The following is a 16,750-nucleotide window of genomic DNA, read 5'->3' as shown; positions in this document are numbered from 1 at the left end:
ATATATATCTTTCATTCCGTGGGAAAACATAAGTTTAATTGAACAGATACAACAATAATAAATCAAGAAAAACCCCACAGAATCTAGGAATTAAAGATGGCTTGGACTTTTCAAACGTCTGTTGCTCCATTTTGAACCATCTTCTTTGTTCATTTTACTCCTAATCTAAAAACTACCCCCAGGACCATTTTTACGCCTTCGACCTTGCCTGAACCAGCTCATTATTAGCTGTGAAGGAGTTTGTAAGATTAAATACCAAAGTTTTTTTTTCCCCCTTCCAGCCATTTTACTAGTTTTCTACATAAAATTCTCTCTTCTTAAACAACAGTTCTTTGTACACTCTAAGCTCTTGTCTCTACTCTCACTGCTTGCCCGATTCTCCAGTTTCCATGCCATTTTAATTAGAATTTTAGGACCACTCTTGCTTTTACTCAAGGGCCCACACATTAGGGCATCTAAATACTTCCCCTCGTTTCCCCAGTCTCACACATTCTTCCATCCACCCTGCAATTCCTCCCTCAGACTCACGGTCCATATGGATTTAAGACTCCTAGTGCTTTGAAAAGCCAATAATTGATAATAAATATCTAAAGTGATTATAACAGTGCCTGGCAGTTGGTGACACCTAGATGACCATTGACAGTTATGATGATGTGAGAGCCATCTGCAATATTGGGATCTTAAGACCAATGCCATAGGGGTCATGGAGAGAAACACCTGGGAGAAAGTTTGTGAGGTGTTTACCCAGGGCCTGACCCAAAGAGATGTTCAACCAATCTTAACCAAATTATTATATACCATGCTTTTAAATGTTTAAGCATTCTAAATCATTTCTTTCAAAAGTATACATCCTACCAAGAATAAAATTTAATGTACAATTCTGAAATACTATTTGATAAGAGAGAGAAATTCAATGTTTGCAATATACACTAATAGTAATGATTTCAGGTTTAGAAGGAATTCATGTCCTTCGGAATCCTAATACTATAAATTTGACACCAAATATTAATAAATAGGCTTTTGCTAGTGGATATCAATTCTTTTTGAATTTCCATGCATGCATTATTATTTTGGCTCTTTAATTATATATCTAGAATATGTTCATTTTTTAAAAAGAAAGGATGAAGCAGGTAGATTATGTTGCTTGCTGCTTCTAATTTAACACCAGAAGTTTGACACAAGACAGACTTAGGGGATGGTAGTTGGTAAGAAGAACTTGAAGCAATATAGTTCATTGTACTTTAAGAGAGAGAAAGTATTAATTGTCTGTGCCAACGTGAATGAGAGATGGTAGAAATTATAGAGAACCTAGGGCTTCATTAAGACCTGGCTTGGTCCTATTGCTGTTATGAGAAAATTAAAAATAAATGGACAATAGTTTCCACCTCTAAAACATATTATATGCAGTACATACTTTAACCTAGTTTACAATTTACATTTATTATGCCCAGTGAAACCACAAAGCCAATGTTTAATTTTACAGTTTAAAGTCACACATAGGGGAAATGCTTTACAAAATAAGATATTGTTCCTTAATGAAAAATATTACAGTATAGGTCCCAAAAGTCTCAGTTCAAGTGGTTTACCTGAATAACAGAGCTGTTGTGGAATGCAGGCTACAAGACACAGTAATGCTTTCAATAGTCGTTTCAGGTTTGAAATTTGCCAAAGCTGAAGAGACATTTGAAACAAGACCCGTCTTAGTTTTCCAAGATTTTTTTTGGTTTTCCAACAGCATTATATTTACTGAAAAATGCCAACACTTCTGGAAAATTGAGTGTAAAAAGCAGCTTACATTTTACTGCTTGTATACAGCATGTAAATCTTCAATATTTTACTCTACCTTGAAAGCATCTTTCAAGATTTAAGAATCTCAGTTCTACCTATTTTTGTTTATTACCTGACTTGACTCACAGACTCAAATATAGAAATCAAATATTCGTGCCACTGCCTACATCAAATCGAACATATTCCCACAATCTGTTTAGTTATCTGCAGTCTATTTACAAAGCACGTGCATGATTTCCTCTGATCAATGTGTCATACTAAAATGTAAGCAGTATTTGTCGACTCCTACATTTATGTCATGCCGGAGTGTGTGATGCAAAAATACCATCCAGAGACTTTCTTAATCCAAAGTCTAGTTTCACAAAGTCACACACAGTATGATATTCTATCCTAGATATACTCAGCATGGGGTGAGTGTTTTTAACGTGTTGTGAATTGTTACAGAAAAGATGGAGATATAGTAGCCAAGTGTATGTATGAACATAAAATATTGCAAAGCTTAAAGTCCAGCTAAATATACACAGAAGTTCCTTCGTGTATAAGAAACAAACAAGTTTGTTTGAAAGGAATGCTGATGGCTTAGTATGTGATGGAACATGATATCTAAAAGTGGGCTACACCAACCTGTTGCTCTTCCAAGTTTGGATGTCACATTAAGCATCCTCAATGTACATATAGCTTATGCCACTAAACACTGCCAATCTGAATGACCATTAAATACAATTTCCCAAACTTTGAGTATCAAGTTGTGCCCAGGCTTGACAAACTGCTTAGAGTTCTTTTTTGCAAATTGAAAAATCATGTAGAATAAAATAGTAACTCAGAAATACCACATTTGGCAGTTGGTCACTGAAAATGTTAGCACCTTGATAAAGATTACAATTGTTCATTGGATGTGCCAAAGGAAAAGTAAAAGAAAAAATGCCCTGTTTTACTTATAAATCACAGTTTTCCTCACAGTGTTAGACTTGGGTCACTCTGATGTGGCAGTGCCTTATAGGATGATGGGCCTTTATTTATTTTTTTTCATTTGACCTATGGCAGTACACATGGACCAGCCAGTGGAGCTATGAGATAAGGACCACAGACAGCAAACTTACTATTAGTGCTAGAATATTAAGAGGGTGCAACTAACAGGGTTAATGAATGTATATGTTTCAGTCCTACTCCATTTTAAAACCAACGTTTTCTAACAACACATTCCTTTATCTTTTCTACAAAATCTGCATTAAAAATTATGATATAATGGCACCAGAAAGATATTTGCCAGGTTGAATGCTTTTCTGATCTAAACACTACGTATATTCTCATTTTCTGGCTCACTAATGCATGGGTTGGTGTTTCAATATTTCTCATACATTAATTGAATAGAACACAAAATTATGTGGTACAGACTGATGTGTTTCATGGGTTATAACTTGAGCAGTCATTTCTGTAGTTCATGCTAACACGGAGCTATTAGAAAGACTGTATTTTTCAGTGGGCTATGGAGCTAAGTTGATCTACCTGTTTGACAACCTAAAGCTACATGTTGTTGACAAATGAGAAAAATAATAGAGAAAACATGTAAATTCCTTTTCTGTGTGTCTATATGATAGATCACCTTGACCCTGTACTTGGTTCTATTATAGCTTTGGATGGCCATTTCTGTCTTCAAGGTCATTCATTTACTTTGCACCTTTGAAATGTTAAAAAAAAAATAAGGTGTTTTTATGGCTTCAGGTTTAACTACTAATAGATTAGTAATAGTCACCAATCATACCAATGAGATTTCATACTCAGCCATAAACTATTAGCAAAATCCAGCCGTTATTAAATTCAGTCTTATTTCACAAACAGTGAACTCTAAGTTATAGCACAAGTCCTGAACTTCTTTGACTCTGGCTGCTGTCCTCACCTAAACCATTACAATGACCTTGTCCAATGAGGAAGGAGTAAAGGGGAGAAACATCAGAACCAGAGATTGATCCAGTCAATTGTGTATCCGAAGGTGCTTTGCCTTACTGCTAGGACCAGACTGTGAAATCACAGTCAGGAACAAGCTGGTGTGTTCAGAGGTGTCCCTGCTTGTCCCAAGTCCTATTATCCCTCCAAGAGATTAATTTGTAGTAGTAAAAAGTCATATTGTATCAATGGAGATCCCACACTTGGCAAAACAGTTATGACTACAAACATTTGAATTATTTAAATCCACTTTGTTTACTCTCATCTATAGAATCTTAAAGATACTAGAGACTGAATGATATTAATTTTAAGGAGGGTTTCTAGAGCAGCAAAAGACATTATTTGGTTTTATTATCATTGATATCACTTGGAGGCTGTGATATATCAACAGCCCCTTGTCCAAGTTCATCAGTGAAGCTCATGGACCTGATTTTGAATTGTGTCTTAGCTCCTATGGGAAGCTTCCAGGCTACCTATATATCCTAGTTTAAAACATAGACCGTAGTTGCTTGAATAAATGCTTTTCTTATCTGAAGCTTGGAAAAATTAGTATTAAATGGAATCCAAAAGACCTATTAACATAACTACAAGTGACGAACACTACTAGCCATGGAAGATTAAATTTAAAACTTACTTAGAAAGAAAAGGGATAGTATCAGAATAAGAATACATGAGGAATATATACATATACACCTGTTTCACACAGAAAGCTTTCCGTAAAAAAAAAATACAAAAGCAACCAGTGCTGTATATTATGTAAACTCACAAAGTGTACTTTATACACAAACATGAAGCATAAATTAAAAAGTAGGACAACAGCAAAACATCTTAAATATAGAAGAATTTGCACATATTTTTGTTAAATAAGAATAAATAATTTTATCACACAAATTCACATACCAGTTGCAAAAACAATAAATTACTTTTTTTTTCAGTGCTGCAACTTTTTTTGTTTGTGATTAATCCCTTCATTCTTAATGTGCTAAAACTGTTTCCACAGGAAGGCAGAGGAAGTTGAATTTGTTGAATAAATTAAAACAATATGTCCTTAAACCTCTGAACAACAAGGCAGGGCTTCGTTTGACTTTTTCTGTTCCAGAAGAAATAAATGCTATTTTCTTCTGGGCTCCCTTTGTATTTAATGAAACAACCTGGAGTATTTAGTTTTGTGAGTGAGATTAGATTCTTACCAACCTGAGCATTTTTAGACAAGCTCTTTTTTTTTTTTTTTTTCTTTTTAGGAAGTAGCCCCTAGCATCCTGAATCCTACACTCTTTATTCAAGATGTAACTATGGAAAGGTAAAAGGCATAACCCAATGTGAAACTGAACTAGATTATCTTCATTATAGAGGATTTTCCCTTTGCTCATCATTCTCTATGTCTACCAAACACTCCATTTCTCTGAATTTCAGTTTTCAGTCTATAAATTTTCTCAGGAGTTTAAACATACATTCCTTAGTCAGTCTATTGATACCCATACCAAACAAAACAAAACAAAACAAAAAACCCTAAAGGAAACTCCTTAAAAGCATGGAATAGTGGTTTATTTGTTCTAAACTCTCTAGGATTGCTCCCATGAGAAGTGTAAAACTTTAATATTTGGGGAAAAAAATGAATCATTGGTAAATCATATTTAAAAATCTATGAATACAGTATGGAGAAGCAGAGTAGGAGACAATCACGTTTGCTCTTCAATTATTTTTTAATGTTGCTGTCAATATAACCACAAAAGATTAAAAAAAAATTTGTCATAGTTTAAGTACTTGATTCAAGTTATTCTGAATACTGGAAAAAGTAAAGTTGGTCCTTCTCTTAATTCTCTCTGCATAGTCAAATGGTCGGTGTGATTTTTATTTTTAATTTTTTTTTTTTCTGACTGATATGAATAGCTTTTCTCCCTGTCCCTGATATCTGGTACCTTCATCAAATGGAGGTTACCAGTCTTGTATAGGCCTCCTTTTTCTAACTGGTAATTTATTAAGAAAAAAGGACCACGTCTAAAGCAAAGTCAGTCTATGAAAATCCAAAGGATGATTAACGGTTTTGATTTCTTAATGATTTCTTAAGAAAATACTTAAAACAGTGAGACATCCATTCCCCTGGTCTATTGAAATGAATGTGCTATAGCAAGATCAATTACATAATCCTTTTATATTAAAAATATCTTATAATAAAAATAAACTCTCATGAGCTTAAGGAAACTCAAACAATAGTTCCCTAATATCCTTATATGCAAATCTTTAACAATAGGCACATTTGGTATGATTAGTATAAAATTTTATAAAAACAAGTAGCTTTGTGATATTTCACAAAGAAAAAGAAAAACCAAATGAAATGAAATATCTTAGATTTTCTGAGCTATAGGGTAGAGGGATGCAGTTTACTGTCTATGAGATTTTTATGCAGATGACTGTAAAAGTTTTCCATGTCTAACTATTCCAACTCACAACCTACCTAGACAGGCTATGGAGATAAGGGCAGACTTTGCAAAGACCATCACATTTCATCACTCAAACACTTACTGGTACAACCAAATGCTTTCTAATTGGGAAAAATCTTAAGTACAGTATAAGTATACTTGGATTAAGAAAAAAAACAATGCAAGGAGTTATTGCCTATGGTGTGGAAACAGTATTATTAATATTAACCATTTTTTTTTCACTAGCCACATTAATGATAACCACTTCTAGATATGGCTAACTACCAAGTCAACAAGAAGTACAAAACATTGTAGGTCCTACAGAACCCTTGAACAAAACAAACAAGTAAAAACAAAATGCATTTTAGAGGCTCACTGGTAAGAGGTATACCAGTGTTGAAGGTGATAGAAAACCCTTTGCTGTGTGTTCTGAATGTATATTACACATTGTGAGATGTCAGATGGGAACCATAGAAAGAGAAAGCAGTTGTGAAAATATAACTTGAAAATATGGTGAAGCATGTATTTGTTTTCTTTTTAAATTCTAACAGGAGGAAACTAATTTTTGACTCAATAACATACACACACACACAAACATTTCTTCTACCTCCTAATTATCCATTAGTTTGGCTGGCTGCCTGAAAAAATACAGGCAGTCAAAGGTTTAAATAAATGGACCCCTGTATGTATTTAAATGACTAGATACATTGAGCTCCTTTTTTCTTTTCAGAATTTCTCAGAAGATGCTTGCTGTCAAAATGGTTTTTGACGAAAATTTTATCTCTTGTAGTCTGAACGTATGCTAAATCTTTCTTAAAACAGCAGCAAGATCTTAATTTCCAGTAAAACATCCACAGCTCTTTCTAGAAACTGGAAGGAGTGGAAACAGCTGCAGACCTACTTTGGTCAAACACTTTTTTGTAGAAATATATATATATATATATATATGTATATATATATATTTTTTAATAGAACCAAGTGATATAAAGTGACATACCAAGGAAGAATGTATTTACAAACAGTAAAAATAAGCTACTGTGTAAATAATATGCATGACAATGATTACGATGCCTTTGTAGACATTCTGTAAGAGGTAGGTGACAAGGGGGAGACTGCTCTGCCATCTTCAAAGGTCCCCTGATTCTACATTCATCAGTGTTTTTGTATTCTTGTAGGCCCAGGGGATGTTCAATAACTCCCAAGTTTTTCTATATTCCAAGGTCACCACTGTCACATGAAGCAGTGCACATCTTTATTTGGTCGCTGAGAGCAGATTCTGCCCATAATCGGACTCCTGTTGACAATGACACTGAAGTGTGACTTTCCGTGCTTTCGGTTGACCTCGTGTTCACCACGACTGTATCAGTGATGAATCATCCAGTTGTCTCTGCAGAAGATCATAACCACAGGCTAACATTTCTTTAGCAAACATTGCTTAAACGCAGAAGGCCTCTGAGAGAGAAGACATCCCTTCGCTAACTTCCGGTTTCCATCCTGGCACTGCACCGTCCTGGTGTGCCAGCCCGTGTCACAGGTTCTAGAACAGGCGAGCCAAGGGCCCGTCACCCACTGCAGCTGTGGAGTGGGTGATCCCACTTTATTGCTGCTGTCGCTAGTGACAGAGTTTACTTTTGGAGTGGACTTCTTGGGAACAAAAAAACTGTAACGGACATCCAAGGCTTTAGTTGGGTCTGTTGCAAGAATCTGTACGATTAGAATTTCCTTCGTGGCTGAGTAGCCCATCCCATGCAAGAAGTCATCCCTGTGGCTCCAACCACTGTAGTTCATGACTGTTCCATTGATGTCAATGATGGTTTCCGAAGTGGAGATCATGTACTTTCCATTGATAAGGTACTCACCATTTTTCTTCTTCAGGGCTAAGTAGGCAGTGAATCTAGTCTGGTCTTTGGCTTTGAACTGTCGGACTTTTATGTGAGTCGCGCCTTCGGGGATCCTTACAACATCAGTGTAACCCTTGCTGGAAGCAGGAATGTCCACAGGGGAGAGAGAGAAAAAAAAAGGGGAGGAAAGAAAAGTAAGTAAATGCTTAACAAATGGATAAGAAATGAATAGAAATGAATAGAAATTCTCTAAAAGTCTCACCTTATCTTAATATAAAGTTTTAATGTATTAAAAAGATTTGTTTAAAATTGCCTTCAAAAATTAATTTTCTTAGAACAAAATAAAGTTGCAGTCAGACTATCACATTGTATACATTTTTATTATGATGTTCAAAACTAGGATGATGTTAGCAACTTGCCTTGGTTTTAAAAATTTATACTACCTTTAGTTAAAGATTTACACAAAAATCACACATCCTTATCAAATCTTATCATCTTTACAAAGCTACTTTAGGTTTTTTCGGGCACAAAATGCACGTAAACACAAACCAACAAAAATCTACCCTCAATTAATCGCATAGAAGTCTTTCAATGAACGTTCCTCAAACTTGTTTGCATATTAAGATCATGTGAGGATCTTTTAAAAATTCCAAAGCCGACAAATTTAAATCCCCAGATGCCAGAGCAGTTAAATCCCCATCTTTCAGGATGGGTCATAGGCAGCAGTACTTTTAGAGTTCCCCACACTGTTCCAAGGTGCAGACTAGTTGGGAAACCACGGATTTAATTATTTGTTGGACTATAGACAGGTTAGAGGCTCTGACTCCATTTCTACTAAAACTCTGGATTTCCTGGGGCAGGACAGAAAATAGAACATAAAATTCTTTAACTGCGTAACCTTAGCTTACCAGAATCGTCAAAGGACAAAAAAAATCCTTAATGCCTTAGCAAATTTCCCTGAATGCTTAGGGTCTGCAAAGTGTTATGGTCAATTGAGCGAGGCTTTATGGTGAGTGACATATAAGATAGATCTCTAATGACCCATCATCTGCTCAGGAAAATGGGCAAAGGCATAAATATCTCTGATACCCATAAGGTTGCAGAAAACGCAAGGACAGAAAGGTTAATTAAGCACCAAGGGACTAACTATACCAGTGGGGAGGAGTCATCTTTTGCCCAAATCTTTGCCTCTCTAAGTAATTTCATATTAAGGTCCTCATATGCTTTACTTTCCTAGTTATTTAAATAGAAACAAATACTTTGCTTGTGCAGTTTGACTGATGTGTGTGAAATTTAATTATTTACTTCTGAATTCTTACTCAAGTTTAGAGGATACGGAATAACGGATTCATATATGTAAAATCCAAATGTGTTTCCCACTCAAGCATTTCCTCTGAATTGGAGAGGAGGCTTATCCCCAGGGAAGGCCCCTTTCTGTTGGGCATCTGACCTACCATGACGGCCAGACAGGTGTCAGAGCTTCCTACTGTGCTGAAGAGAGAAGATGCAATGCTGATGATGTTGTTTATCTATTCAATTTGATTCATTAGCTTTCTTTTTTTTTGGCCGCACCACTTAGCTTGCAGGATCTTAGTTTGCCGACCAGGGATTGAACCCGGGCCCTCAGCAGTGAAAGCCCGGAGTCCTAACCACTGGACTGCCAGGGAATTCCCTAATTTGATTCATTATCTTAATTTTTGTAATACATTTGGACTAGATTCTGTCACAGGATTTTTTTTTTTTGAGGTATATAATATTAAGAGATGAGATGTTTCTACAGTGGCTTCAAACAAAGCCAGGAGAAAATGTTCCATCTTACCTAAAAAGTCTATAACGCGGAGATGCATTAAAGTATTTGCACAAGTTCGCTCCAGAGCTAAGGAGTGGCACTTCTAGGCCTCTCGACTCACGCTTTATGCTCCTTTTACCACGTCCCCATTGCATGAAACCCTTCCCTCCACCGACTGTACTTCATAACAGTTAAAATAAGCTCTGGTGATGCTGAGAGTTTAAATGATACCAAACAGAGTGTCAAGAAAGCGAAGAATATAGGGTAAGGGAATGACACAGGGGAGCCTTTTTTTTCATCCTTGTTCTTAGAGTCTGACTCATATTCACGAGAACCACTGGGAACTCTCAGCACTGCGCAGGTCTCAAGCTGAGCTTCCCGAGCCACTGGGAAGTATGAGGATTCATGCCCTGATTTCTTTTCTTTTCTTTTTTTTAAACATCTTTATTGGAGTATAATTGCTTTACAATGGTGTGTTAGTTTCTGCTGTATAACAAAGTGAATCAGCTATACGTATACATGTATCCCCATATCCCCTCCCTCTTGCATCTCCCTCCCACCCTCCCTATCCCACCCTTCTAGGTGGTCACAAACCGCAGAGCTGATCTCCCTGTGCTATGCGGCTGCTTCCCACTAGCTATCTATTTTACATTTGATAGTGTATATATATCCATGCCTCTCTCTCACTTCGTCCCAGCTTACCCTTCCCCCTCCCCGTGTCCTCAAGTCCATTCTTTATGTCTGCATCTGCGTCTTCATTACTGTCCTGACCCTAGGTTCTTCAGAACCATTTTTTTTTTAGATTCCATATATATGTGTTAGCATACGGTATTTGTTTTTCTCTTTCTGACTTACTTCACTCTGTATGACAGACTCTAGGTCCATCCACCTCACTACAAATAACTCAGTTTTGTTTCTTTTTATGGCTGAGTAATATTCCGTTGTATATATGTGCCACATCTTCTTTATCCATTCATGTGTCAATGGACACTTAGGTTGCTTCCATGTCCTGGCTATTGTAAATAGTCATGCCCTGATTTCTTGGTGTTTTAGTAAAATAGGTTTCCCTTTGTACTCCTTATTCATTTTCTTTGCCACCTTCTTGGTATCATTTACACTTTGGACATTAACCAGCTTCCTTGGCTACCATGAATGAATGCAGCTGTTTTCATATAACTATGAAGTATGAAGTGTGGCTGGCAAGGCAGGGGAAGCTTCTTTTGTTCAGGGCTATCTCCCCAGTACAAGAACAGCACCTGCCATGAAGGAATACATGCATTCTTACATACTAAGCATGCTGCCATGGAAGGGACATTCTAGTGGGCTGGGGCTTAGACCCCCAAACAAAATATGTGACGATATCTGTTGATTAAGAGCTGTGAAGAAACAGAGTAAGAAGATAGAGGAACGACGAGGATGGGGGAGAGATCCTCCTGTTCACGTATGGAAGCCACCACCTTGTTGGGGGGCAGGTAGTGGTGACATTTAACAGACATCTGAAGGAATTCTAGAGGAAGCACTGCTTATTAATTGTTAAAAATTGTTCCAGGCAGAGGAAATAGTGCACATGCTGCCACTTGCCATTTTTGAGGAGTGTTGGGAAGTCCAGTATGTTAGCACAGAGCAAGGGAAGTGGCCAGTGTAGAAGGGACTCAGAGCAGGGCAGCGACCAAATGTGTTAGCATCTCACAGGTTATGAAGAGATCTCAGACACTGACTGTAAGTGAGAAGGTAGCCATTGGAGGGTTGAGCCCAGGAATGCCACCATCTGACTTAGGTGATAAAGTGATGGCTCTCTCTGCTTTGTGAAAAAGAGACTGTGAGGGGCCAGGGGCCAGGAGACCCGTGAGAAGACTGCTGGATTGGTCCAGGCAAGAGACAATGACTACCAGATAGCAGTGCTCCTGCTTGGGGCGGTAAGGGGCAACCAGATTCTGGACATATGTTGCAAGTAGGACTGAGAGGTTGTGCAGATGGATGGATGTGGGGTGTGAGAGGAAATGAGGTGTGAAAGATGACGCCAAAGTTTTGGTACTAGGCAGTAGAAGGATTGAGTTGCCCTTTACTGACACGAAGAAAATTGAGGGAGGAGTGAATTAAAATTAGGACCATATTTGTGAAGAGGTTCGAACTTAGTGCAATATTTTAATATGCATTATCTCATTTGGTCCTCACAGCGACATTCATTGGCAAGGTAATTACTATTATTTCCATTCTACTCTCAAGGATGCTAATTGTAAAGAAGTTGGGTGACTCTTCAAAGATCACATGGCTAGTGAATTACTGAGCCAGAGCGTGATTGCAAATATTCCAGCTCCAAGATCAATGTTCTCTTTTATCGATCACACTAGGCCAAGATAATTTATATAGGATACTCAAACAGGTCATTTGTACCACATACTATAATCTTGGTCAAATCAATTTGCAAGCAGTTATGTTGTATCCTGCTTGCTGCTATCATGAATGTCCTCCTTCACCTTTTCAGGTGACATAAAATATGCGGATATTCGTTGTAAATACAAAAAGCTTAATGCTAAATTTAGTATTACAAAAAGAGGTTTATAAGTTGATGTAGGAAGGATACACAGCATACAGTACATAAGGTATTATTTTTTAAAAAATAATTTTATTTCTCACTTGGTTCCTGAATTTTTTCCCTTCCTTCTTTTTTTGTTTCTTTTTTACAACTGGCCTGTGCATCCTATTTTTATAACCTAAGCTATAGCCTCTACTTTGGCATTTATCAGCCAAGTAAAACTGGGTAAGTCTTAAACTTTCAGAGTCCCAATTCCCTCATTTGTAAAGCAAAACGTTAGACTGGATCATTTCTAAGGAGCCTTGCACCTTTGAAATATATTAAAATGCAGGATATAATTGGACTTGCAGGGTTTTTGACCTAGATGGCCCAACACAATTAGATAAACAATTATTATATCACTAGCAAATAGGATTAGTAGTGCATATTTTAATACAGAATAAATTCTCCAGCCATACATTTTTTTTTATCATAACAAAGGTCTTTTCTAGTTTTTTACATTACCATGGCATGCGATTGTTTTAAGAAATTCTTATTGTTGACTTGGTTTGTATATTCCTCTCCAGTTAAAGACAACACAGCACATATATCAGGAATACAGGTGAACCTGACCAATACCACTCAGCATAAGAGTGGTCTGGTGAAGAGGAAAAACAATCCTGCATTCCAGCAGACTCTTTAGCTGACTCAGCCGTCCTAGCTGATAGTATAATATTTCACGCCAGAAAGTGGTACTTTCTAAACTTACATATATAAAGCAAGAGTGTAATCAAGGACCATGAGAGGAAGCAGGAAACTGACATTATTCTTTACAGAGTAGAGATAAACGAGGATAGTTGTCTCAAAAACGGGCTTGCCATCTACACTACTGCAGATAACTTACATTTTGCATTGAGAAATGTTTTCTCAAGAAAACTACAGCCTAATGAGAATGTATTTGTAAAAAAAAAACAAAACAAAACAGTAGTTAAGTTGGAAACCAGTCATCCTTCCTACATGGTGTTTCAGAAATAATAGATTTGCAAGATATGGCTAAAGTGGAATGTCACAGACATTTTCTTTGCCTTTTTCACACTCTGCAAAACCTGGACCCACGGCTATTGCAGTTAATCTGCTTGCAGAGGTGCCATGGGTTTCCAGTCGGCATGCAGAGCTCATTTCATGTCCTCTCCTTCCCTTCCCATATTCATAATGTGTAACTAGGTCCTGGCTAGATGTCCTCCCACAGATAGCTTATGATGTAACACGTGTCCTCCTTTATCAGTTTTGCAAGAGTCTAAAGCTTCGTTCAGATCAGATAAGGACAATCGTTCTCTCACGTTACCTTTTTTTATTGAAGGTTCCAATCACCTTTGTGCAGCTGGAGTTGTCTCCTCCACACACTCCGCACTTGTCATACTGCAGCTTCGAGCCAATGATGCCGTCACAGCCCGTCCTCACACACTTTCCCCGGACGCAGACGGAATTGCTGTATGGCCTGCATTCCGTTCCATCGGTCACCTGAATAATGAAAAACATGTTAGCAGTGGGAAATACTTGGGCCTGCGTAGGTGGGTTCTTTGATAAAGTTGCAAGTTCTAATTTGGGAGTTTTAAGTTTGATTGGAATAGATAGTACTTTGGAAACTAAACAACCAATCAGAAAAAAAACAAAAAACAAAAAAAACAACCCATAGTTTCCAGGAGTATCCAACTGAAAAATTCTTGACATATTGGCAGAAAGAAGAAGACCTGGGATAGATTGGGGTTATGCCCTTTCTCTCTTCTTTACCTCTTGAGCTTAATTCCGAATGTGTTAGGAGACCCGAGGTCCTTGTCTCCGTTTCTGTGTGCGTAATATGTTCCCATGGTATAGTCTTGCCTTTTTATTGCTAGAAACAATCTTTCACTTAGTGTGTGGGACTGTCTGTCACTTGTGTGGAGAGTAGAATACGAGCAGGCTCACGAATGCAGACATCCTTTTTGTTTGCACAATTGTTTTTTGTTAATTAATTTTTATAGTTGATTTACAATGTTGTGCGAGTTTCTGCTGTGCAGTTAAGTGAATCAGTTATACATATGCATTACATCCACTCTTTTTTAGATTCTTTTCCTATATAGGTCATTACAGAATATTGAGTACAGTTCCCTGTGCTATACTGTAGGTTCTTGTTAGTTATCTGTTTTATATATAGTAGTGTGTATGTGTCAATCCCAATCCCAATTTATCCCTTCCTCCCTCCCCGCTTGGTAGTTTGTTTTCTATAACCATAAGTTTGTTTTCTATATCTGTGACTCTATTTCTGTCTTGTGCATAATTGTTATTACCGTTAACAAAATTGAAAATCTACACTGGACAGTCACAACCTTGTAACAGTTGGAAGGCATTCCCTATTGTGTTGAACTGTGAGACACTGAAGTAGAGACAAAGTTGTGTAAAAAAGAAGTCTGGGAAGGTCAGAGAAAAGTACTTACTGGAAGAGACTGAATATTTTTGAAAAAAAGAATTAGCATATATTTAATAAGCTAGTTACAAAATACTTTGTATATGGACTCAGTGGTTTGTGCATATAAGTATGTATAAGTAACAATATATAGTCATATGTATAAACATACATATTTTGTATTTGTGTATATACAAAACTCTTTCATATACGTGTGAGAGTATATGAAGGTGTATATGTATATAAAGTGAGGTAGGGTATTCTTCAACAGGTTAACAGCTCTCTAAATGATTATATTTCCAGGTAATATTTTTGCTTTTATTTCTCTATAATATTTTTAAATGAAAATGTATTATTTTGCAATAAAAAGATAAAACATTTTAAATGTTACATAACTTGGACATTAACTTATTTTTCAATAATATGTCATAAATATCTGAAGACCAGTTACAGAGGTGGTTTTAAATATAGCACCTATTTGCAAATTAGAGAAACTGTTTTAAACTGCTGCATAATGTTGCTTGTGAGAAATGAAACTTCATAAGTTAGAAAATGCTCTTCTGTGGAAAACAAGGGATAATTTCACATGCATATATTATAAATGTGTATAACTAGAAGGACACTGATTCATTTTAAAGGTGCAAGACATTTTAATGTCTAGGTCAGGGATGATGATCTTGAATCTATCTTCATGAATCGCCAAAGGAATTCTTCAGTAAAAGATGACAGAAAAATAGAAAACTTTCTTGTTTTATAGTCCCCATTACAAATGTACCTAGGGAATACTATTTTGAAGTTAAGTTTGCAATTCACCTTCTTGACAGAGAGTTACACTTCTTCAAAAATAGCTTTTAAAACATTTACTTGTTCTGTTTACAAAATCCTTTTGATTCATTGGAGCAAGTTTGAAAATATAGAAATTACAGAGGTGAAAATAAAACCTTCCAAAACCTAGCCACCCCCCCAAAATAATGACTGTTTACATTTGGTATGTGCAGCCTCCATTCTACCAAATAATTTCCACCAAGGACGCCTACTGTTTCTGGACAGTCTGCACGCAGTTACCTTTGGAGAAAACACTACGTAGTAGCCGGTGCCCTTAGCTCTGCAGGTCAGTTTGCACACATCTCCTGGCAGGACGCCTGCATATTTGGGAACCCATTCCACAAATGTTTTGACTCCTTTTGCATCAGACTGATATCCGTTTTTGGCCTCACACTGCTCATGACGAAAAGATTTACCTAAAAATCAAACATGTCACATTATTACTCTCTCTGTTCTGAAACTTAGATATATTCTTGTTCATTTAAATACCTTTAAGGAGATGATAGATAACTTTTTTTTTTCCAGAGTCTCTCCACACCAGTGTTGAAGGATTTTTATCTTCAACACAGAGTTGAAAACAGCAATTATTTTCTTCCTACTCCCTGAACACTCAGCTGTTTATAATAATAATTTAAAAATCACTCATGTATTTGTTACTGATTTGCATACTGGTGGAACTGTGCAGTACAAGATTAATAGGCTATTTCTCCAGCCTCCGCTATTTATTACTGCTAGAATACAAATTACACCCGACACATGATGGCTGCTGACACTTTGGAGTAGCGTACCATTGGCCGGGCAGGGTATGACACTGCAGGAGCGGTAGATGGCCCTCTTCCCTGTGCAGTAACGGCCATTGTTTCTGGGCGCGGGGTTATTGCAGTGGCGATAGGCAAACTGTACTCCTCCCCCACATGAGCGAGAACACTGGCCCCAGGACCCCCAGGATCCCCAGCTGCCATGGCTCGATGTCTAAAACAGAAAATAGAAGATATTTTAACTGAGAAGGGAGGAAAACATTCAAAATATACATTTGGAAATCACATGCATTCAATGACTCAGTGGAATGTATATTTGGAAATCACTTGCATTCAGTCACTCGGTGGAAACTTCGTCACAGTTAAATTTTCACTGAATTTAACATGGTCACAAGTATTGAACACTCTGGAATTACAATGTGATTCC

The 16,750-nt window shown here is 37.0% G+C and overlaps 1 protein-coding gene across 1 annotated transcript in view; it reads right to left on the bottom strand.

Moving 5' to 3' along the window:
• Positions 1 to 1,420: 1,420 nt before the first annotated feature.
• The window catches only part of ADAMTS5 (ADAM metallopeptidase with thrombospondin type 1 motif 5), a 50,162-nt gene continuing 34,832 nt past the window's right edge, over positions 1,421 to 16,750 (bottom strand). The window contains exons 5-8 of the mRNA XM_082391887.1: positions 16,354 to 16,537; positions 15,806 to 15,981; positions 13,643 to 13,818; positions 1,421 to 8,130 (exon numbers count right to left, since the gene is read on the bottom strand). Coding sequence (XP_082248013.1) covers positions 7,563 to 8,130; positions 13,643 to 13,818; positions 15,806 to 15,981; positions 16,354 to 16,537 — 1,104 coding nt within the window. The 3' untranslated portion in view covers positions 1,421 to 7,562. The remainder of the gene's footprint in view (positions 8,131 to 13,642; positions 13,819 to 15,805; positions 15,982 to 16,353; positions 16,538 to 16,750) is intronic.

The sequence above is a fragment of the Balaenoptera borealis genome (genome assembly GCF_965194805.1).
Source record: "Balaenoptera borealis genome assembly, chromosome: 5".
NCBI classification, from domain to species: Eukaryota; Metazoa; Chordata; class Mammalia; order Artiodactyla; family Balaenopteridae; genus Balaenoptera; species Balaenoptera borealis.
The sequence above is the reverse complement of the archived record's forward strand: the minus strand, read 5'-3'. Positions and strand labels throughout refer to the sequence as shown.